Source organism: Camelus ferus, chromosome 5 (genome assembly GCF_009834535.1).
Source record: "Camelus ferus isolate YT-003-E chromosome 5, BCGSAC_Cfer_1.0, whole genome shotgun sequence".
Taxonomy (NCBI): Eukaryota; Metazoa; Chordata; class Mammalia; order Artiodactyla; family Camelidae; genus Camelus; species Camelus ferus.
In genome coordinates this window covers 45247915-45272413 of record NC_045700.1, presented here as the reverse complement: position 1 = coordinate 45272413, position 24499 = coordinate 45247915, and the positions used below count along the sequence as shown (strand labels likewise).

The 24499-nt window shown below is 35.4% G+C and overlaps 2 protein-coding genes across 7 annotated transcripts in view; one reads left to right on the top strand and one right to left on the bottom strand.

Moving 5' to 3' along the window:
• DCAF17 (DDB1 and CUL4 associated factor 17) overlaps nt 1–16425 on the bottom strand; it is a 35078-nt gene extending 18653 nt beyond the window's left edge. The window contains exons 1-8 of one of the 3 annotated variants that reach the window (XM_032479675.1): nt 16331–16425; nt 15383–15486; nt 9499–9589; nt 6725–6861; nt 5866–5944; nt 5171–5260; nt 2884–2988; nt 2476–2581 (exon numbers count right to left, since the gene is read on the bottom strand). In XM_032479675.1, coding sequence (XP_032335566.1) covers nt 2476–2581; nt 2884–2988; nt 5171–5260; nt 5866–5944; nt 6725–6861; nt 9499–9558 — 577 coding nt within the window. In that variant the 5' untranslated portion in view covers nt 9559–9589; nt 15383–15486; nt 16331–16425. Of the gene's footprint in view, nt 1–2475; nt 2582–2883; nt 2989–5170; nt 5261–5865; nt 5945–6724; nt 6862–9498; nt 9590–15382; nt 15487–15902; nt 16164–16330 lie in introns of those variants that run through there. The other 2 variants (XM_032479673.1, XM_032479674.1) reach the window with 2 other exon arrangements.
• Nucleotides 16426–16777: 352 nt separating this feature from the next.
• The window catches only part of METTL8 (methyltransferase like 8), a 76148-nt gene continuing 68426 nt past the window's right edge, over nt 16778–24499 (top strand). For 3 of the 4 annotated variants that reach the window (XM_032479677.1, XM_032479678.1, XM_032479676.1), the window contains exon 1: nt 16778–17057. The gene's annotated coding sequence lies outside the window, so the exon portion shown is untranslated. The remainder of the gene's footprint in view (nt 17058–24499) is intronic. The other variant, XM_032479679.1, reaches the window with a different exon arrangement.

Sequence of the window (24499 nt, the reverse complement as noted above, 5' to 3'; positions counted from 1 at the left end):
CATTCTGTTGCTGTTGTTGTGTTGTCCTTTTTCTCATTGATCTGTATGTAATCATATAATGAGGAAATTACCCCTTTATATGTTGCAAATATGTTCCATGTTTCATTTTTTAGTTGGTTCATGTGTTTTTTGCTCTTTTAATATGTAGCACTTAATTTTTATGTAACCAAATTTAATCAATCCTTTATTTAAAGGCTCTGGGTTTTGTGTCAGAAAAGGTCTTCCCAACTCTGAGATAAAAACATTTTCCAAGTTTTCTTACAGAATTAAAAATCTTTGATCCATCTATTATTTATATTGATGTAAAGTGTGAGACAGGACGCCAATTTTATTGTTTTCACAAGACCACCAATTAAATAATCTAGATGGAAATTAACACTTGTGATGTGTTAACATTTAAAAGTGGGTTAGGCTACAAGTATATGCAACAATATGCAATGAATCTCAAAAATAATATGGTGAGTGAAAGATGCCAGACAAAAGAGTACATATCACATGATTCCATGTAGACTAAACTCTAGAAATGTAGAGTAAAAGGAAGCAGGTTCATTGCTTGCCTAAGTCTGGGGATAGGGAGAGAACTGACTGGGAAGGGCACAGGGGACCATTTTGGAAAGATGAAAAGATTCTAAATCTTGATTGCAGTGGTGGTTTCATGGATAAATATGGCAAAACTCAAACTGTACAGTTAAAATGTGTACATTTAAATGCATGTAAATTATACCTCAACAGAGTTGACATTTTAAAAAGCAAGTTATGAAAGATGACTGTTCTTTAGTTTTAGATACAGAAATACATACATTATAAGATTATGAAAAAAAAAACCAAGGTGATAACTGCTAACTCCTTGCAGGACTATGAGTGTTTTAAACTTTATTTCATTTATCATTATTTCCTAAATTTTCTGTAATGAAAATGAACTGTTTTGCATTAAGGAAAGTTATTTAAAGTTAAAATAAATATTATTTTGCATAGACGTTAATGATCTTAAAAAACAAATCTGGAGAAATAAACAGGATTTCAGTCAATACAGCTTGAAAAAATACTCAAAGTTTCTAATATAATATGCTCCTTTTCTTAGCCAAATGTCCAACAATCATTGCATTGTTTACAGTGGCAAATGATTTCACAGATCATATTTTGAGACATTATTTTGAAGTTGATAAAAGTGAGGCCCACAGAGGTCAAGTAGTTGGTCTATTCTCCATACCACCAGTTAACAGTGGAATTTCACTCTTACTAGTAGAAGCCAAGACTGTGATCCCAAACCCGGTCTTCTCTCTACAAACAAGGATCAAAATAACAGCACAAAGGTTCTATAAGCTTTCTTTATTACTCTGTTCTTTGTTTTACTCTCTTACTATTTTCATTTCAACAAGAACAAAGCTACCATTTGGGGGAATTCTCTAATTCATTTTAGTTACCCGTGGAGCTTATAGTTTTAAAATTCTTAATAGATTCCTGCTAGTGTACTTGTATCAAATACAGGAGGTATTGCTGAGGCTGAGTTTTCACAAAACTGCCTAATTCACCCTGTCCAAGATACCTAAAAACTTGAGTAATTTTTAAAATACTGATTTTGAATTTCTTGGATAACTTAATTGACTATCCTGGACTCTCTCAGTTTTTATAGTTGGTCATTTACTAATAAAAAGGATATCTCCTTTCTCACAATGAAATATTTCATTTGTTTCTTGATCTGTTGATGATATAATGTTAAATAATAATGACAGAAAAAAACCTGTCTTATTCAACCCATATTAGAAAAACTTTTGGTGTTTCAACTAAATATGTGATGTTTATTGGTTAGAAATAAAAAATAAATGTACTTAACATGATAAAGAATAATTCTTAATGAACTAAGAATAAAGATAAACAGGTATTAGGATAAGAAAACACATTTTTTAATTTACTCTTGTGATTTTTATATCTATCTGCATTAAATTAGCACTGTATTTCTGAGATGAACTCTGGTCAGTAATGGTTTATTCAACATACAATGCTCAATTTGAATAACAGTTGATTTCTTTTTTAATAAACTGCTGAATTTGATATGTCAGTTAAATACAGAACAATTTTTATTATATTTACAGAACTGTGAATAATTTTCTTTTTTGTGCCTGTTGATTGTTAAGTTGGGTAAATTTCACACAATTGTAAAATATTAAGTTATAAAGGAGCTAAGATGGTATCATGTACTGCAACTCATTATTTTGCAGATAAGGAAATCAAGACCGGAAAGGTAAAGTAACTTGCCAAAGGTCACAGATCTCTGACCCAGCATACCTAGGCCTTTATCTCAGTAAATAACAAATTTTTGTGGATACCTATTCAAAAGCAAGGAATACTCTGCATTGGAGTAAAATGAATTGAATTTATAATTAAATTATGAGAAAAACATCTGGATGATTATAGTAACTATTAATATGACCACTTGATTTTTAAGGTGAAGAAAGTACTAGATAGTAGCCATACCTGTGATTTTAATATTACAAGGAATGCCAAAAGGAGCCTCTCCTACAGTTCCAGTAGTCCCACCCCATCTGCATGCACACCCTAAGTCAAGTTCCTGTTGCATGAACTAAAAACAAAACAAAACAAAACAAAAATGGTGGCTTTAGCACCTGCTTATTTGCTGTCTGGAGAGAGAAAGAAAATCAAATTCACATGTATTTGACAGAGGAAATGTCTTTATTTATTTGAGGGCTTTTCTGTTTATCTTCCCACCCCTCTTTTAAAGGTTACTTTGTCTTTATGCACTTGTACAGTTTTGCAGAGTTGAAATCTACACAAGTGTCTTACTTTAAAAACATCTCATTAAAGAAATCAGCTCAGTCCAAATCTCAAGTTAATTATAATATGGCAAATTTCAGTTTTCTCTACCTGTTCAGTGATGGCCTCGAAGCTATAAAGTCTGACCAGTCCCGAGCTGTACATCACAATCAGTATTCCATGAGACAAGGTAGCATCTGTAACGTTCCCGAAAATCTGAGGGAAAAGGTAGATATCACCTGAGAAAAGACCAGAAGGCCAATCCTCTGAGTGCTCACAGTGGTTTGTGTATTTGTTTAATATTCAGGACACCACCACAACACGACTGCCTAACAGTATAACTTCATTATAATTTAGAAATGTGAAGCTAAGGTGTTATTACGAGTGGGTAGTAAGCCACCGGAGTCTCAAACTGAAGCACTAAAGGGAGTGTAGCACATCTCTCAAAATAATGCAGCAGCATTCATTTGCTTCATAGTTTTGTCAACATCTTTTAATAACAAATCCTCTTCCTCATGGATAGCAGTGTAAACTGAGTCCATTTAATTCTACTGTATAGGATATGCATGACAGAATAAATATAGGGACCTATTCTTTATGCCAAAACGTTATTTACAAAGAGACATTTTTAGCTAAAGGTGAAAACGTTAGGTCTAAGAAAGTAATTCTAATATGAAACAGCCAACTCCAGAATTTTATCATTACCTTGTTCTTTCAATATCTAATACTGTTTGAATTTTTTTAGTCATATAAAGACCAACTACATACAGAGACATTTAGCCTAGCTGCCCTTGAGTAAAGCTTTGGCTCACTGTTCCCTCTCTGTTTCTGTCCTACACGCTGGATCATGTCATGATTCTCCAGAGCTCTGATAAAGAACTTGATTCTGTGCCTATTTTAAAATTTAACAAAAGCCAACATAGACAAATACTCATAGTGGTGAAAGAACAAGTAGAAATTAAGTGAAAATCTATTTCTGTTTCTACTCAAGACATATGACTTAGCAAAGATTTACTATCCCAACAAATAGCTTAAAAGCACATTCTGAGTCTGGCCCCTGAGCAGTCTTATTGTGCAGGGTAAGTGAAAGATACATTTCAACTCCAAATAAACATAATCAAGATCAACTCCCTCAAACGACTATCTTGAACATGTAGAAATAAACAAAAATGAGTTATGACTTTGCTAAATGTTCATTCTTGTTATCGACTGTAATAAATGTACACAATTACTTAATCCACAAACACAAAGAGAATAGTTAAATTCATGAGTTGTGTTTTTTGTCACCTCTTAAAAGAATAATTATGGTTTGCTTTGTTCTTGACAAACCCATGACTTTTTATTCACTGATCCTCATCCACCATTTTGAAAAGAAGGACTTGTGTAATTCAAACGTATTTTCAAATAATGAGTGTTATAATAAAGTAGCCACTCTATTTTAAAATTTGGTTTAATCTTTGGAATCAAATCTAGGTTCAAATTCCAGCTTCTTCATTTACTCCCTTTAAGATTTGGGTAGCTGCTTAACCTCCTAGTTGAATACCTTATATATTACACTATTATTATATGTTGTAAAATACTCAGAGTGTTTGGCACAAAACAAACAATTAATAAATAACTGACATTATTCTTTAGCCTTTATGCAGTTTAGCATATTATGCTTGTACAATATAAATTCTTAAAACTATACTCCTCTTGTTTGCTAATGAATATTAGTGGACCCTCAGGATCTGGCCTCAAAAATAAGCACCTACCTCATGTGCTTAATTAAAGACCAGTAGAATAGATCAATAAATAACGATTCACCCAGACTAAGTAGCATTTTCTTTTTAAAGGAAAGTAGGAAACTATTGATTCTTTTACTCAAAGGCAACCTGCACTTTCTTTCCTCTCATATAACCACCCCACAAATCAGGAACAATGGCAACAACAATAAAACTCAATACTGAATGAGTTTAAAAACTTGACATTTAATTATAAGACTTGTTTACATATCATAAAACAAGTTTTAGAGCTATACCTTGCAATTTAAACCAGGCACTTTGTTGTGGCTTTCACCTTTCTTTAACGATCATTTTAACAAGCTTTAGAATATTCCCTCTGAAAAAAATACTCATTTCATAATTTTATAGAACAGTGGTTTGTTAATGACCATGGATACTCAACATTATCCACCTGAAAAGCATAAAAACATTCAGAACAGTGAAGGGATAGTTAGGCTCCCTTCCCAAGTCAAATGTTCTCATGTACTTTGATAGAATTAAACTGTATCAGAAAGCATTTTATAGTCAGGGGAACATTTCCAATTCAAACAGCTGATAAAAAATAATTAAACAATGACATTACATCTTATTGTCAAAAAATTAATATGAAAATTAAATCAGAAATAAATTCTTACCTTTTTGTTGATCTCCAGAATCCCTATGAGTGAAAAAGGTAGTACACGGAACACAGCAAGGTACAGCAAAACAGACTGTTGAATGCCTGCCTAAAAGGAAAGACCAAAATTACAGGCAGCTCTCAAGAGAGCTACAAAATGCACATACGAACATCTATAAAAGTAAACAAAACAATAAACATTTCTTAACAACAAAATATATTTTATATATTATACACTAGATTACAATGTAATATAAATTGATGTTTCTGTTATATAAATTATAATTAATATACTGTACTGTAATATATTATCATACAATATAATTTATATCATAAATTGGAATTCTAACAATGAAGGGCCTAATCAAAAGACACGCAGTTTTCATGGTCATATCATTTGAAAACAGCATTACACTGACATGTCTAAGTTAAATATAAAAAATATCAACAATTGGGGCTTGAGTGATTTCTCTGAAAAAGACAGTTCCCTTACTTTGCAGAAAAAGGTTCAGTCAATTTCTTTCCACTATGGAATATAAAATAATTGGTTGTACTTCCTCAAAGTGGACTGAAGGAAGTTTCTTAAATTTGTGGTAAACAACTTTTACAGCATGCTTTAGAAATCAAACATCATTAGTTCTTTCATAAAAAATTTGCAGACAAATTCCTCTGGAACCGAATTCTTCATTTTATTGAATGTTTAAAGATATCTACCTGTCGGGCCAATGCTGAGCCTTTGTTCTGAGCTGACTTGACTGCAATGACTTCTTGAGGAGTGTCCCAGCTCAAGTACCTTTTAAAAGAATGAAGAGAAGTTTATTCATCTGGATCAGTTTCCTTACACTTAAAATAAAAATATAATAGATATTTTATAAATGAACAATTTTTCAGTTACTTAAATTATAAAAGCAAAGTAATTTATTTTAAAAACAAATAACTAGAAGAATTCCCTCCAGATCCTTATATGCATTTATTCCTATTAAAATATAGATGTATAATTTTAATCCTTCTAGAGTTTCAATGAATAAAAACTGTGTTTGATCTAACAGTGTTCAAAATTTAGAAAAACAAAAAACAATTCCTAAAAGAAACTAAAGAAGAAAAAAAAATTCCCGCTTTAAAATGGAATTTACAAAAAGCATTAAAAATGTTACATTCACATTTTGTATGCACCTATTCACTCCAAAAATGTATATGTAATTTATAAAACTACTAGTTAAAATAACAGTTCTCAGATTATATTTGATAGTTAATTTTACTGCACCAGACTAGTCTTCATGAAAACCTACCATAAAATACATCCTACATATAAAATACTATTTGTAGAAGGAAAATTTTTTTAAAAGGGTATCTGTCAACTACTAGAGGTTGGTTACTTATGAGGAATACAAAGATAAATGATAAAGGGTCTCCATCCTCAGATCTTCTCAGGAAAGAGAAAGAAAATAGGTTTATAAATTGAGATCCAGGTATACAATGGAAAACTAAAAAAAAAAAAAACCTTGAAATATCCTGACTTACAAGTCACAAGTTTTTATAATGAAAATTTAAATAATAAAGTCATAGTTAATACCTGAATTTGCAATATGAAGCAAGATATATTTTCTCAAGGATTTCTCCTGTAGCTGCTGATATACGAAGTAGCCAATTATGAGCAGTCAGTGCAATGAGTGAGGATTTATAATCTGATGGATTAGGAAGCATTTCTCCCTAAAAAAATCAGGTATAAAACTGAAATTACTAGGTTATGAACAATCTGCAGTAATGTATGTCCAAAGAAAATAGCTAAAGACTCAAAGAAATAGTCAAGTAAGTTAATTAAAGAAGAAATAGTAAATGTACAAATAAAGAATTAAGACAAGGAAAGATTAAAATTGTGAGTAATTATTATCATCATTAATTTATTAAGTGAGTTTATTCAGAGTGCTTAAACAATACTTGAAATAATGTATTATTACTTATTATTATTTATCATTAAGTATTCAACAAATGTTAGCGAAACATCATCACCGTAACAATGTAATAGGAGTACTACTAATTGGGCTGCTGTGATAACAATGATGGCACAGTAACAGTTCTTAAAACCCTGTAAAATAGCATAAGCAATTAAGAGTCATCACTGGAATAGATGCTTCTTTATTCCAAAACTTATTTTCCTTGCCTCAGTAGGGCAAAAGAGCAAATTATCCCATTATTCACTGTGGCGCTACTCGAACCTAAATGAAAAGCTAAAATCCAGGATCAAGGCAGGCACAGAAGATCAGAGAGGGACCTGGTTTTAAAGATAATGACTGTCACCAATGAATTACTCCCAACAAAGGGAGGGGATAGCTGCTTGGACGTACCTGACACTGAGGAGCTGCCACAAGGTGGAAGTCTAAGGCAGGAAGAGAAAGAAAAGCAAAAGGTTCTACTTTGATTTGTAGAATAAACATGAAGTTACAAGGGGAAAGTTAATATGGAAGTTGAAATTCATCTAATATTCACTTAGGCTGAAAAGTGACTAGAAAAGAATGTAGATGTAGTTATTTTATTTATACTCTTTTAAGATTTGTCTTCTCTTTCAAATGTTAGTGAAAGAAACAAGAGTTTTTTTCTGTTTCTTGGTTTTGTCTGTATGCGTGTGTGTTTTAAGTTTATTAGCTACTGAAGTCTTACACTAAAATCACAGGCAATGGTGTAAATATTTTTATTCTTTGGTGTCTTATGTAAGTATCATCTCATGGAGATTTCGAAGTTTTAAAAATGTACCATTTATACCTTAACTATTTAAAAAAAAAAAGAATTTGAAGTAGCATATGTAATAGGTTTGAGGTATTTTCCTAAACCAAAAGTTGTATTTCACACATTGTCTCAGAAAAGAAGGGTGCCAGTTTTCATATAGTTTCATATCAATATGTTAATATAATGTGCTTTTTAGTTTTTCTTAATGAAAAATCTTGCTACATTTCAAAGAAGAACAAAACGTTCGAAGTGAGAAGAATTAGGTTACTAGAAACTTTATTTTTGCATGATTGCTCTTAATTTTTGTTGTTTTGTACCAGTGTCTTCAAAACTTTTCTCAAGTAAGGAATCTGTCATCCTCCTCCCTTTTCCAATGAAAATGGATTATGAGGCTTTAGATGTTGGGGGCATAACAGTTATGTTTAACTTTCAATAAGGAGCTGGGGAAGAAAATGAAGATTTAAAGCTTTCTGATTTTTAAAAAGGAGATTTCCATGAAAGAGAGTAACTGTCCAGGGAAAAAGAAAGCAGCAGCTCTAGAAAACTAAAATTTTATGTAAAAACAACAGTCTTAATAAAAAGAATTTTGACAGTAAATTCAAAGCAAAGCCTCTTATCCTTTAAACTTTATTTTTAGTCATACATTCTGAGTTCTATTTTTCCTAAAAACACAGCCACATTCAAAGAACTGATTAATTTGTTGCAGTACTTCTTTCTTTGGGGGCGTGGGGGAGGTAATTAGGTTTATTTATTTAATTTTTTTAGAGAAGATACTGGGGATTGAACCAGGACCTTGTGCATGCTAAGCATGTACTCTATCACAGAGCTATACCCTCCCCCTATCCTGTGGCAGTACTCTTAAGTGTGTTTCTTGGAACACTGATTCCATGGAAAACTAATATTTAGAAATATATCTCAAAAAAGGATGTTCCATGATCAAAAAAATCTAGGAAAATGGTTTGAAAAATCACCATGCACATTAGTATTTTCGTAAGTACTATTAGCATTAAAGGTTCTGAGAAGTAATTCTATAAATAAATTTGTTTAATCCTTTAAATAACCCAATTCTCCCAACTCCTCTAGCAAGCATAAGATGTTAAACATTTATAAATACAGTGTTCTGAAAAACACACACCATTGCTGGTCCGATGGAATGAGGTTACCTATTATTTTATTTTTATCTTATTATTTTTCTCACAAGATTCATAGAAGAAACTCTTAAGAATCCACTTTCAAAGAACCATGTTAACATAACTGTTGCCCTAAATAAATATTTTACTCTCCAAATATATTGAGTAGAATGGTTTCTTAAACACTAAGAATGACTATAAACTAGTTTTATTGCTTATAAAACTTTTAATCAGTTCATAACTTTTTCTATTTTCAAGATTTACAAATGGTATCAAAAGTTAAAAAATATTCATAAATATATAATTTTTTAGTAGAAATTATGTCATGAGGAAAAATGATTAATGAAAAGATAGATTCTCTTCTTGATTTCTTTCAAGATTTAAGAATCACTATGATAGTTAAGTTTCATTTCTTTATACAATGTATTAACAATAATCAGTTCTTCTAGGCTAAAAATGCTTTAGAAATAAATGTTCTAAAACTAAATCTTACCACTGGACATTCCCATAATAAAGCATCCTCTATTTTTTCTGATTTGGAACATTTTGGCATTTCATAAAGTTTTCTTGGCTCTGATGCGACACTGGGGAAAAAGAAAAGATTATTCTACTTGATTACTTGATAAATGAGATACTATTTGCTCAGATTTGAGTGATTTTTTTTCAATTCAGAAATCTGGAATATCAGAAATACAACTTGCTACTTTCTTTTCCTTTTCTAATTTTAAATATTTTTTCTCTGATCACACAATTCATAACACATTCATAGAAAAAATTTTAAAATATATACTAAACTAAAATGAGTTATATCACTATGAAACTATCAAAAATAACAATTATTAACATTTTGGTTCATTTCCCTCTAGTTTTTCTTTATATATGTAAACTTACTTGCAGATTATTTTCCAAAATTGGATCATATTGAATTATTTCATTACCCTTGAACATTTATTATGAATATCTCTGTTGAAGTCCATGTTCATAACAGTCATTCCAATATTGTAAAATGAAAATTAGATAAAAAGAGTCCCTTTATATTAGGGTGAAAATTAGATAAAAAAGGAAATACGCTTTAAGGTTTTTTATTCCCAGGTTGCCTTTCAGAAAGGTTGAACGAGTTTATACTCCTGTCACTACTGAGCATTTTTTGATGTGAAAAAGTCTCTTACCTTTAACTTATACTTCCCTGATTACTAGTGAGATGTGATCATAGATATTTTCAATTTTCTAAACTCATCAACTTTAAAATTAAAGTACTATTTAGAAGTAATTTTCAAGGTGACAGTTCTGTTCACCTTTGGTGTTCTCTCACTGATTCAAAGGTTTAAACCAAAATTAAACAGAATTTCACAGGAATGAAAGAAACTTCATATACAATTCTACCTAATGAATAAAATTCTCTTGAATGGCATATTAAAGAACTCCAATACTATTTACCATTGGATCACCAATCAATGCCAGAGACTCTGATTTGGTAAAAAATTTTAATTAAAACAGATACCTCTAAATTGGGAAAGTTACAAAATGGGCATTAAATGATACCAAAGAACTACTGTTAATTTTGCTAGGCATAATAATGACATTATGATCATATAAAGAAATGTCCAGATTTCCACTTCCAAGGAGCACTATGGGCATGCTCCCCAGGAAAATGGTGAAAATTATACAAGGACAACTAATTAAGGCCCTGAAGAGGTCCAGGAGACACAGCAAATAAAGAAACATTTACTCAAGAAAACGTACTAGAGCTCAGTAAGAACAGTGAGAGCCCATGGTGTTTGAAATAGGATGTGCTCCTCCCCACCATTCTTAGCTCAGCAAGATGAAAACGCCACTCCAGACTGGTACAGCCAAGAGCACAGGGTTCCCTCAACCCTTAGCTCCCAGAGGGTTACCTTCCCTGGAAGGGTAGGATGACAGCATTTTTCATCGTGGGTCAGTGCAGCCAAGAGGTAGGACTCCTTTCTTCTGCCTAACCCTTACTCATGGGACGGAGGCTCTACCTTGGGCCTTCCATGCCTAAGAATACCCAAGCCCCAGTTACCTATATCCTACCTCATAAAGCAGTGGTTCCTCACTGAGAGAGGCAAGAAAATCTGAGGCTAATGTCTGCCCCAACTCCTAGTGCTTAGCTTTTAGAGCGGGGGAGTCATTCAGCGGGAAGAGTGCCACTGACATCCCCAACATCACCATCAGCTAGAGAGCCTTGGTCAAAGATTTTGTCTATGGGGAGAAGCAGGCCATAAAGCAGATAGCCCCTTGCCTGTTCTCAGAGGAACTGACTTCATTTGCAAAAGAATGTGGAGAAGTTCTAGCCTAAGAGCACTCTCATAACCAGTGGAGGCTGTGGTGAAAGGTAAATGAGAAGAGATTTGTAGATTCACTGGCCATATAGGCTAAATTGTAGGCTGGCTAATTTGCCAGAAAGGAAAAGGGTGCTGGGAGGAGCCCTTCTGGGATCAAAAAAAATCTCAAGCAGTACCTAAAAAAACCAGTCTCTAACTTCTGGTTTCTGGTCCATCACTCATGTCCTCATGACAAGAAAAAAGCTGAACAAACTGAAAATCAACAACTCTTATTAGTTACATCAGGGAATTGTGGTCACATAGCAAACTGCTGCCCCAAAAACTAGAGTGAGAGATGGACACCAAGAATCGCAGCTTACTAGGAGCAAAAACCCAGGTGCAAGCTGCTGAAGTCGGTACTGGGGAGATAAAAATAAGGACACTAGAGAAAATTTTAGGCTCTGACACGTACAGCTATAGCCAACAACAAACAACGCCTAACTCCTAGTCATATAAACATAAAACCTTGCTCTAAAGACCTATTTACTGCAATTCCTTTTACCAAATGTATCACATACAACTTTCAACAAAAAAATTATAAGGCATGCTAAATGCAAAGTACAAACACTGAAGAGACCTAGCAAGAGTCAGAATCAGACCTTGTTATAGTGGAGATTTTGGAATTCTCAGACTGAGAATTTAAAATAACTATGATTACTACGTTAAGGGCTCTAATTGAAAAAGTGGAAAACATGTAGAAGCAGATGAGTAATTAAGCAGAGATAAAAACCCTAAGAAAAAATCAAAAGGAAATGCTAGAAATCAAAAACACCATAATGCAAATGAAGAATGTCTTTGATGGGCTCATCAGTAGACTGGACGCAGCCAAGGAAAGAATCAGTGAACATGAAGGTATCTCAATAGAAACTTTCCAAACTAGAAAGGAATAATGAATGAAAAAAGCAGATTAGAGTATCTAAGAACTGTGCGATGATTAGAAAATGTGTAATGTACACATACTGGGGATACCAGAGTAAGAACAGAACAGAAGAAATACTTGAAATAATTGGTGAGAATTTTCAAAAATTAATGAAAAACACCAAACCACACATACAGAAAACTTACAGAACACCAAGCATAGTAGATACCAAAAAAATCTATACCTGGCCATATCATATTTTAACTGTAGAAAGTCAAAAACAAAAAGAACATCTTGAAGGAATTCAGAGGGAATAAAAAAGCCCCTTACCTATAAAGGAACAGGATAAGGATTACATTGGACTTCTCTTCAGAAACCATGCAAGCACGTAGAGAGTGCAGTGAAATAGTTAAAGTGATGAAACAAAACAAAACAAAAAACCCCTACCAACCTAGCATTCTGTACCCTGAGGGGTTATCCTTCAAAAGTTGAGGAAAAATAAGACTTTCTCAGACAAACAAAAATTAAGGGAATGTGTTGCCAGTGGACCTGCCTTATAAGAAATGTTCAAGGAAGTTCTCTAAAGAGAAGAAAAATGATATAGGTCAGAAACTCAGATCTACATAAAGAAAAGAACATTGGAGAAGGAATAAATGAAAGTAAAATAAAATCCTTTATTTTTCTTATTCTTTTTTTGTTGTTGAAGTATAGTCAGTTATGAGTCAATTTCTCATATACATATTTTTCTTATTCTTAATTGATTTAGCAGATAAAAATTTGTTCATAATAATAATGATATTCACAACAAGGTATTCAGTGATTATAGCTTATGGATAAGTAAAATGAATGACTGCAATATAAAAGTCAGGAGGGAAGAATTAGAAATACTGATATAAGGTACCTGCACTACCTATGAGGAGCGGAGTGGAAAGTGATTTGAAAGTGACTTAGACTATTGTAAATGTATACTGCAAGTTCTAATGCAACCACTAAAAATTCTGAAAAAGAAATATAATTGATATGCTAAAATGGAAAGAAAATGGAATCATATAGAATGACCAATTAAAACCAGAGAAGGCAGGAAAAGAATGAAAGGGGGGGGAAGGAAACAAATAACAAATGCAATGAATAGCAAATAGTTACAAATATGGGAGGTATCCAACCAACTGTACCAATAATCACGTTTAATGTGAAAGGTCTAAATACACCAGTTAAAAACCAGAGACTGCCAGAGTGGATAAAAAACAAGACCCAAATATATGTTGTGTACAATAAAGCCACTTCAAATATAAAGACATTGGTAAATTAAAAGTGAAGGGATGGAGAAAGTATACCATGCAAATACTAATAAAAGAAAGTTGGAATAGCCATATTAATTTTAGACAAAGCAGACTTCAACAAAGAAAATTATCAGGGGGAAGGGTATAGCTCAGTGGTAGAGCATGAGCTTAGCATGCATGAGGTCCTGGGTTCAATCCCCAGTACCTCCATTAAAAATAAATTAAAAAAAAAAAGAAAATTATCAGGAATAAATAAAATTGTTAGGCATTACATAATGATAAAGGGGTCCCTTCACCAAGAAGATATAAAAATATTTAATGTGTATGTATCTAACAAAAGTGTCAAAATACGTGAGATTATAATGTACAGAACATAAGGAGAAGTAGACAAATCTACTAATAAAGTTGGAGACTTCAGCATAACTTCTTTCAGTAACTGAAAGCAGAGTCAGTACATAATTGGACTGAGCAATACCATCAATCAACTGGATCTAATTGACATCTGTAGACTACTTCATCCAACAATAGGAGAATACACCTTCTCAAGCCTACATGAAACATTCACCAAGATAGACCACACTCTGGGACATAAAATAAACTTCAACAAATTTAAAAAACTGAAATAATATAAATGTTTTCAGACCACAGTGGAATTAGATTAGAAATCAGTAACAGAAAGATAGGTAGCTGGAAAATCCCCAAATACTTGGAGATTAAATACATTAATTAATTACACATGGGTCAAAGAAAAAGTCTTAAAAAGAAATTTTAAAATATTTTTAACGAAATGAAAATATACAATATAGCAACACTTGTGGAATGCAGCAAAAACAGTGCTTACAAGGAAATGTATGGCATTAAATGTATACATTAGAAAAAAAGAGGTGCTTCTGGGTTGGTTGAACACACGGAGATTTAGGGAAAGCAGCATGCTCAGAGAACACAAAAACTCTGTGCTCCTTCCCCCATACCTTGCCCTATGCATCTCTTCCACTGGCTGTTCCTGAGTTATACCCTTTTATAATACACTGGTAATCTACTAAGAAGCCAGTCCCCCCAGAAATCACATTATGTGATTCAATTTATATGAAATGTCCAAAATAGGTAAATCTATTATAGAGACAGAAAATAGACTAGCAGTTGCTTAGGGCTGATGGGGATCAAGGTATTGTGGTGACAACTAAAGGATATAGTGTTTCTTTTGAGGTAATTTTAAGGAACTAAAAATCATTGACTTGTACACTTTAAATGGGTGAATTGTATGGTATGTGAGTTATTTCTTAATAAAGCTGTTAAAAAAAGAAAAATAAAAGGCCCATTTTTTAAGAAAAGCTAACTTAAATACGACATGATGTTTGGAATATGCTTTAAAATATTTAGCAAAGAGGTAAGGGAAAAGGGGACAATGGGATAGATAAACAAATGTGGCAAAATCTTGATCCTTTTTGAATCTAAGTAACAAGTATATGAGGGTTCATTATACTATGCTACTTCAGCAAGTTTGAAATTTTTCTTTTAAAACAAACCAAGGCAAGTACTTCCAAAACAAAACACAGAAATTCTTCTCTAAAACATCACTGAACTACTAGGTAACTGACTCTCTTGACTCTGGTATCTTTTAGGCAGAATAAAATACTACACTGCATTCAGCAATCTATCATTTTACCTGCAATATAAATTCGCTTTAAATTGGTATTTACAAAGATGAAACCTGAAGCTTTAGACTTAACAAGATTTTTAAATTATACACATCTTATCACCTACTCTGATTTTGGATCCATTTTCCATTCTCCTATTTCACTAAGCACTAACGTAGGCATGTGTTTCTATAAAAATTAGAATAAAGATCAACAGTCAAATGAATTACAGCAAAAATTTTCACCAAAAAGATACCTGCTGACACAGCACCGATAATTGTCAAAATATATTCTTCCTCTCTCATAGGCTATAGGTGACTTGGAATGAGTTGTCCAGACATTCTTAAATTTAGTACTTTCCTAAAAGACACAAGGAATTCCGGTTTAGGAAATAACTGATAAGCTCCACTAATTTTAAGTTGGATAGTTAAATTTACAGTTTTTAAAGTAATTTTCAAGTACTTAAAAAAAACATTATGTTCAATTCTTCCTCATTCTGCCCTCACACTTTGGTTTAGGTGGGGGTGACCAATTTTTATAAAAATTGTCTGCATGAAGATACAAGAAGCTTAAAACAAAAAGCATCTGGCGGTGCTATTAATAGCTATTTACTAATCCCCCAGGTTCAAGGCCTGGCTCACCCTGCCCCATCACACGTGATCTCCTTAAAAGGGGGCTGGATTTTGTAAAACTGCACCCCAGCTGGCGACTTGACCTCCCCCCACCCCGCGTCGCCCCGCTGCCCTGGGTCCCGCTCCCGGCCGGCGGGCGGTCACCTGGCACACCAGCGCCCGCAGAATGCCCAGGTTCGTCCTCTGCACCACGCCCGCGTCGCGCGAGAAGAAGCCCAGCGCCCGGCGACTCAGCCGGCGGCACACGTTGGGCCTCTGGGTTGGGCCCATGGAGGCGCGGGCCGGCGCAGAATTGTCTGGACCAAAGAGGGGCGCGCCCCTTACTCCCGCGCCGGGCAGCCGCCGCTGCCTCCGAACCTCCAGGCCCCACCGCCTGGAGGGGCCCAGGAAAAGCCAGCACGAGGAGCCGGGCAGGAGGCGCACGGCGGTGGGGCGAAGGAAGGCAGAGCCGGCGCCGCCCTGAAGCGGAGAAGTAGGAAGGAAAAGAAACCCCCTTCCTGGCTGGCCCTCAAACCCTCTCCGGCTCCGGACCTGACCCCGTTATGCGCGGTCTGTCGCAGCCGTTCCCTCACCGGGAAATGTACTTCCCAGGGCCCTCTCAGGAGCCTGGCTCGTCCCGAGAACTACAATCCCCATCAGGCCGCGGGCAGCCAGCCCTTGCTCCGGCCCCGCCTCCAGCGCGCCGCGGCCCCTCCCATCCTCCCTCCTCTGGCCGCGCGGAGGCTGCGCCGTAGGGCTGGCGCGCCGTTCCGGGTCTGCGCGCGGCGCTGTGGAGAACCCTGGGGGCGCTGTGCTGCCGCCTTTTGGTTTCCGTTCCCTGTGAGCGCCCTGCACTCAGGGATCCGTCCCTGGCCGCCCCGGTACCCCTACGCCTCTCGCTCTCCAACTTTCCCTCTCAGAGGGCCTGGCCGGGGGCAGAGAGGGGCGCTGGTCCTGTGCGACCCGCCCAAGGCAGTGTCCTGTGCTAGAGAAAGGTACGCCCGCGGCTTTCTCTTCAGTCGCATGTTGGACATGGTGGACGAGGTTGTCGGTTAAACATTTTGGGTCCGTAAACACTATGCTTTTGTATTATGAATTAGTGGTGGACGATGCTGCATTCGCACCAAACTATACTTGAATTTTTCTCTTTCCCAGAGGCCCGCCCTTCTGTGGCCTGCGGGGTCATAGGTTGGTTTTGCGATAATTGATGCATTTTTCTTCCTCACGCCTTTTATTTTCACTCCTTGTTGGGAATGAAATATGAAATGTTTACATTCTTATTGGACTGCCTGAGATACTCCACGTTGATTTCTCTAAAAGGTAACTTTATGACTAGCCCTGCCTATAGGGTCAAAATTCCCGCTACATTACATTTTCGGTAATCATGCACCAGATGTGTCTCATTGCTTTGCTTCTAAGTCCCTTGAGGGTGGTGTCTTTGCATCTCTCACGTGGCCTCTAGTTCAGACGTAGGCACGGGAGTGATTGCATCTGACTGACGGAGCAAAAAGTACAATACTGGGTTAGTGCGTTGGGATAAGTGTTTAGTAAAAATTTGTCACATCTCTTTTTAACCTTGCTGAATTTCCTTTAGGGCCTGGGCTTTTGCTGATTTTTCATGACTTATTTACAGCATACTGTGGAGTGCTTTGTATATTTTTAGAGAGCGCTATAATAGTTAATTTGGTAATTCATGAATGCAGCTGTCACTGAGAAAACCGGGACCCAGAACAGCTAACTGGATTTTCTTTGGCTGAAATGAAATTCAAATCATTGCTGAATTGAATTCATCATCTCTTTTTTTCTTTCCCTTTTACCCCGACTTGTTTGTCTTCCAGTGGTCTTTATCTCACCACCAAGTCACCCAAGGGACAGTCATCCTAGAAACACTCTTTTCCCTCACCCTCAACCAAGTACTTTTAATTCTGTTATCCATCCCCTCTTCATATACCCTGGAGTAATTTAGAGCCTCACCATTTTATCACATTATTATGTTAAGTAGCCTCCTTTCTGCCTTACTTAAATACTTTCAATTCCAACCCTCCACACTGCTGCCAGAGTGATTTTTCTAAAGCACAAATCTGTCATTTCTCTATTAAATCTTTCAGTGGCTCCCAGTCACCCAGAGCAGAATTTCTCAAACCTAAGTAGATACCCAGGATTCTCTATTGTTAACTTAAAATATGCTCAGTATGTTAAATATATGCAATGTAAAACCATATATAAACTTATAATATTGTATCTTTTATACAACTATAACACTCAAACAGTTATATGTTAAATGAAGCAAAACTATAAAACAAATTCCGATGAATGCTTATTTGTTGTTCCAACGAGACTGTTTTTGCTGAACCTGTCATGCTCCTAAAAAGTGAACCTTCACTGTTTTCCGGGACATAAATTCCTTATAGAAAGGCCTGTCTATATTACCCTTGTGTTGAGAGATTATTCAGTGACTTCACCTCTTTATTTAAACCACTGTAAAACCTTCCTTTGTTCAATGTGTCATGATTTCACTTGACCCTCACTTCGCAAACATCTGTTACATCTGTTACATCGTCTCTATGTCCCTCATTAACCTGCACCAATGACAAATGGTACCACTTGTTTGCCAGTGCAGCCCTAAGCACAAATATGTGAACTGAAGTCTTGTGACAGTGGTCCATTAAAAGGTGGTCATCCAGATGATCCAGAGTATCCTCTGTTCAAAAAAAGTTTTTGTTTAGATTTTTATCAAATTGAAAGTAACAGGTTTCTCTAGAGAACTCTCATAGCCTTGAGGCTACATTCACAAATCCCAAGAGGTCTGTATAGATATCACATAGGACAAAATCTGAATGCCTTAGTGTAGTATACAGGGCAGTCTATTGTCTGCATTTTGCCCTCTTTTTCAGCCTCATTTTTGCCCAACCTTCACATTTGCTCTTGTGTTTCTGACATGTTGCCTACTTGCTCAAGCCACAGTACCTTTACATTTTAAACTTTCTTTGTCTGGAGCTCCCTTTCTCTCCTCTTATCTGTCTCAAGACTCATCCCAGGTATCTGAGCTCCACTCAGACATTTTTCCTAACCCCTCCATCTTAGTTATAGCTTTGCCTCTTCTCACTTTTACTCTGCATACATTGGTTATGGCACTATATTAGAATTGTTTGTCTGTCTTCCCAAATGTATTGTATTTAGATTAGTCCGTTCATTCATTCAACATACATATGCATTAACTACATTTTAGGTAGTATACCAAGGATGCATATGATGTTTAATGAATGGACTACTCTAAAAACAATGTTCATATAGATTCTGTTATCAGCAACTAAGTACTTTAGACATAGAATCAAATTTAGGCTCCCTTTATTTTTTAAATAAGTAGGAAACCACAATATTAATAAGAAGAAATAACTTAAAAAAATTTCATCCCTAATAGTTCTACCTCTAAAGTAGGTATTTTCTTGTTAAAGGTAAAATGGCATGAACAGCTATCCCTAGCTTAGGATTTGAAAATGACTTCCCTTAATTTCAGGAATAGAACAGACATTGTTTTTTGTTTTTTTTTTTTTTTCATTCTGCGTCTATGTGCTGTTTACAGAGTACTTAACCATTTTTGCCATGATACTTTAAAGACAAGATAGAGGAGATATGACTTCAGATGTTAATAAAATGCTTTTTTGTTAATATACTTTGTTTAAAGAGACATAGTATAACCGAATACATATATAAAACACTCGTTATTAAACCTGAACATTTGTTCAGAGACAAGGAAATCTGAACTAAGGCCACAAGAGGTCATTCATTCAACATGTAACTATTTTATCTACATTTGTGCTAGGAACTATTTGGGCATAGAGTATAACAGTAAACAGGGATTAAGGTCCTCACATGTCGGGGGAGATAGACAATAAACAGATTTTAAAAATATGGTTTTCAGGTAGTGATAAGTGCTGTGAAGAAGGTAAAACAGGGTGATGTGGTTGACAGTGAGTGGTTGGGAGCTGTGCTTTTAGCCAGAACGGTCAGGGAAGGCCTCTCTGAAGAGTGGCCTTTTGAGCTGAGCCCTGAGTGATGAGGATGAGCTGATCTGCACATAACTAAGGTTACAGTAGTTCAGGCAGAGGGTTGCTCCGTACAGGGTCCCCAAGGCAATAACAACCTTGGCTTATTCTAAAGCCATCAGAAGGCTAGTGTGATCCTTTAGTGTGCATGAGGGAGGTGAACCTGGAGAGGTAGGCTGGGACCAAGTCATGTCAGGTGTAAGGAATTTTGGATTTTACTCTGTTGTGCCATAGGACACTTTGAAGAAGGAGAGTGACATGGCCTGATTTGTTATAAGATCATTGTGCCTGTAGGGTGGAGAATGTACTGCAGTGGGGCAAGAATGGAAGCAAGGAGACAGGTGGCTGTTGCATTGGTCCAGGTAAGAGATGATAGTGGACTAGAGTAGTAGCAGAAGAGATGGAAAGAAGGGAGCAGATTCAGGATATACATATTTTGAAAGTAGAGTTGACAGGACTTCTGATGTAGTGGATATTAAAGATGAAGAGAAGAGTCAAGTGAAATCATAATAAAGCAGAACCATGAACAAACATCCCCAAACTCCCCAGAACAAAGGGAAAACAGGGAAATACTCATGATGTGATGTCAGTGAAATGATGCCTAGATTTTATTAAATGTACACATTAGCATTATAAACATTAATGCTGGAGAATGTTAGGATCTGCTCTGAGACTGGATCATGTGGGAAGACAGGAATAAAATCAAGTCACAGAAGTAGGCAGGGGTCAGAGCATGTGGGACCATGGCAATATGATTGAAAAATCTCTAGAGTGATTCGACATTCCCTCTAAGAGATAGTTGGATCAGGAACAAGAGTGAAGTAGAGGGATCAATTAGCAGGTAGTTGCAGTAGTCCAAGTGAGAATAAGTCATTTTTAGAAATATATTTTGAAATTATTGAAGCTTTTGACTATAAATTTGATTCTGCTATTTCCTATTCTTTGTATATTTTAATGATACTGCCTGAATATGTAGCACATTCATTCGTATACAAAATCCAGGAAGATTTAGGTTTAAAGGATTGATAGTAAAGTTTGCAAACTATTTCTCTTATTTAACAAAGTATGTTATTTATTCAAAAGAATATGTATAGATAATATAGCATAATGTGTAAATAATAATTATAAAATGAATACCCAGATCAACTTTAACAAAACAGAACCTTCTTAAACTTTGATGTCTCCTATGTACCCCTCCTGGTTCCTGGCTCTCTCTTTCCTCTCTATATAAATAAAATATTAAGTTTTGAGTGCTTTTGAATGTGGTATAAATTGAATCATATGTATATATGTACTCTCCTACAACTTGTCTAATTTTTCTTCAACATTACACTTGACAAAGTACCTGTAGTTCATTTCATTTATTTTCACTAATATATAGTATTTCATTGTGTGAATTTACTAAAGTTTATTTATCCACTTTCTACTGTCTAGGCTTTTGTTTCTTTTGGACTTTTTATTCCTAGAAAAGTGCTGCTGCAGACCTTAAATTTGTCTTTTTGGTACACATATTAAAGAAGGTGTTCGTTTTCTATTGCTGTGTAACAAATTACCACAAACTAAGCTGCTTAAACTGACACCCATTTATCGTCCGTTATTTTTTTTCTTCACCGACAACTGCTTGTCCCAGGACCATTTATTGAAAGGTCTCTCATTCCTCCACAGATCTGCAGTGCTAACTCTGTTATATACCAAGTTTATATTCATAGTCTATGTTTCAGCTCTGTTTTCTGTTCTGTTGCCCTATTTTTCCATTCCTGGGTTAATGAATACCTCACTACTTCTATGATAAGTCTTGTGAGCTGGTAGAACAAGTCCTCTACCTTATTCCTTTTCTTCAGCAATGTCTTATTTCTCTTTTGCTATTTGCTCTTTCATATACATTTTAAAGTCAGCTTAAGTTCTACGAAAACCTTTTTGGAATTTTGATTGGTATGACATTAAATCTACATATCAATTTGAAGTGAACTGACATCTTTACCATATCAAATTAGCCTATCTCTGAAGACAAAATGTCTCTCCATTTATTTAGATCTTCTCTAGTGTCTTTAAATGAAGCTTTGTAATTATTAATGAATTGCATATTTTGTAACTTCCTAAGTACATTGTATTTCTAGTCAGTGTTGTAAATGGTATATTTTTAAATTAGATTTTCTAGCTATATTTTTGCTAGGATATAAACATGTAATTGTCTTTTCATATGTTGATCTTTTGTTTAGCAATGTTGCCAAACTTTATCTTTAATAGCAATAATTGTCATTTCTAAGGCTTGTGGAATTTTTCTACATAGATAATCATGTCTCAGGAAACTCTGACAGTTTTGTTACTTCCTTCTTGACTCTTCTACCTTTTTTTCTTTCTTTTCTTACTGTACTGGCCAGGACCTCCAGTGCAGTGTTGAATAGAACCAGTGATAGTGGACATCCTTGTCTTATTCATGTTTATAAATGGAATACTTCTAATATTTCACCATTTAGGATGATGTTATAGATTTTTTGATAGGTACCTTTTATCAGGTTAATGAAATTCTCTTCCATTCCTTCTTGTTAATCTTATTTTTTATCATGAATGGGTGGTGAATTTTATCAAGTACTTTCTCTGTATCTGCTGAGGTGATGATATAATTTTTTTCCTGTAATCTAATAATCTGGTAATTATGTAGATATATTTTCTAGTATGTTAAACTAAACTTGAGTTTATTTAGATAAGTTTTTGTGATGTGTTTTGTTTTTTATACACTGTAGGATTTGGGCAGCTGCTGGCTTTGCTCTCTCTGCTCTTTGGACCTTTGCTAGTTTTTGGTCTGTGAGGATTTCTTTCTTGCTTTCTGGCTCACTGATGTATTTACCAAGATATATTTTTTAATATATTTTTCTAGCCTTTTGGGAATATTTTATAGCAGAATGGTTTTGGGGGTATCAGGTTCACCAAATTACCAGAACTATAATTCCACTTCCCATATTTTAAATGTAAAAGCTTCCGTTCATGTAAGATAGGATCAGTTACCACCATTTCTGTTTTCTCTTCTTGTCTCTGTGCACAACCATGCTCCTCCCTGCTGAAAACACAGAAACAGAGTTGTGTGGTAGAAAGAACATCACACCAGGGGTCAAAAGGCACAAGTTGTAGCACTAGCACCACCGCTTAGTGAGATGTTAACCAAGCCACTTATTCTGTCTGAGTTTCAGTCAGTCATCTGCTAAGTGGAAACAGGATTGAAGTGAGAACCACGTGAATTTATAAATGTGAACACTTTGCTGTAGGGAGTTTGGAGAGGAGAGAGGGTTGATTAGGTAGCACAGAGGATTTTTTTTTAGAGTGGAAGAACGATTTCCTGTGATACTGTAATGGTGGGCACATAACACTATACATTTATTAAAACCCACATAGCTTTACAGCACAAATAGTAAGCCTTAATGTACACAAAATTTAAAAAACAAGGGCAAGTAGGGATTCCAAGGTGGAATGCCAAGGGTGACAAAAGACTCTAACTGAATTACAAATGTATGCAGTAACCTCACTGAGAGGGGCCAGGGATAAGATGTTGACCTAAGTAATTTTGAAAATGAGACCGTAAGACTAAAGGCAACAGGAACTATACAAAAGCACAGTACTCAAGTTGATAAAAGTCCCACGGAGGTATGGGTTGACAGTTCTGAAACTACTACACATGTGTGCTGGAATTGAACAGTGAATACTTGCACGGTGGATGATAGGAACCAGGTTTCTTACTATTGGAGTAGGAGGCTATAGACAACCAAGTGGGGAAGGCTAGAATGAGCCATGTGGTAATGGGTTAGTATTAACTCTAGCTTACTATAGATACAGATGGATACCTATGGAAACATTTATAAATATGCTTATATACGTGGTTTAGTATACACGCAAATATTTCCTTGCTTTGTCAGTTGAGAGGGCCTAGAAGCAAGGGCAGCTTGGTAGCAAGGAGCACACCCAGAGCCCAGACCATTCTCCAGTAAAAGGAACAAATACTTTTTAGAGAAATGGCTAATTCTAGAACTGGGTCAAGGAATATACAAGAGCCTACAACATCTTGTAGTGCCGAAAAGTAAGGAGGTGCTCCAGCACACAAGGATAGGAGTATGTGAAAAGGATACAGAAGCCAACCGAAAGAGCTCTTAATGGCCAGCGCAGGAACAATTTGAACAATAAAATAAAGTAGTATTAGGTTATAACCCAAAATTAAAAATATATATATATGAGTCCATACTGATATAAACAAATGATTGAATAAATAAATGGAGGAGAAGAGACAAATCTCTCATGCAAAAAAATTCCAGATAATTTATGCAGATATTCTACCCTTAAAGAAATGGCACATAACTCCCTGCTCGTTAAGTGTTGACCGTGCATAGTGACTTCCTTCTGAAGAATACGGTATGGAAAGCAGGGAGATAACTTTACAGTGGAGAAACCTGTCAGTCACTATGTCAGCCAGTTTATCAAGGTTAACATCAGCAGTGATAAGTCATGTTCATGTCATGTACCCCTGATATGAGGTGGTAAGAATGATACTTTACCTCTGTGGTTTTCCTCCCTAAACTCCAGTCTAATTGTGAGGAAAATATCTGATACATATTTTTTTGAGAGGCATTCTAAAGATACCTTATCAGTACTCCTCAAAACTGTCAAGGTCTTCTGGGAAAACTGGACAGCAGCATGTAAAACAATGAAGCTAGAACACTCCCTTACACC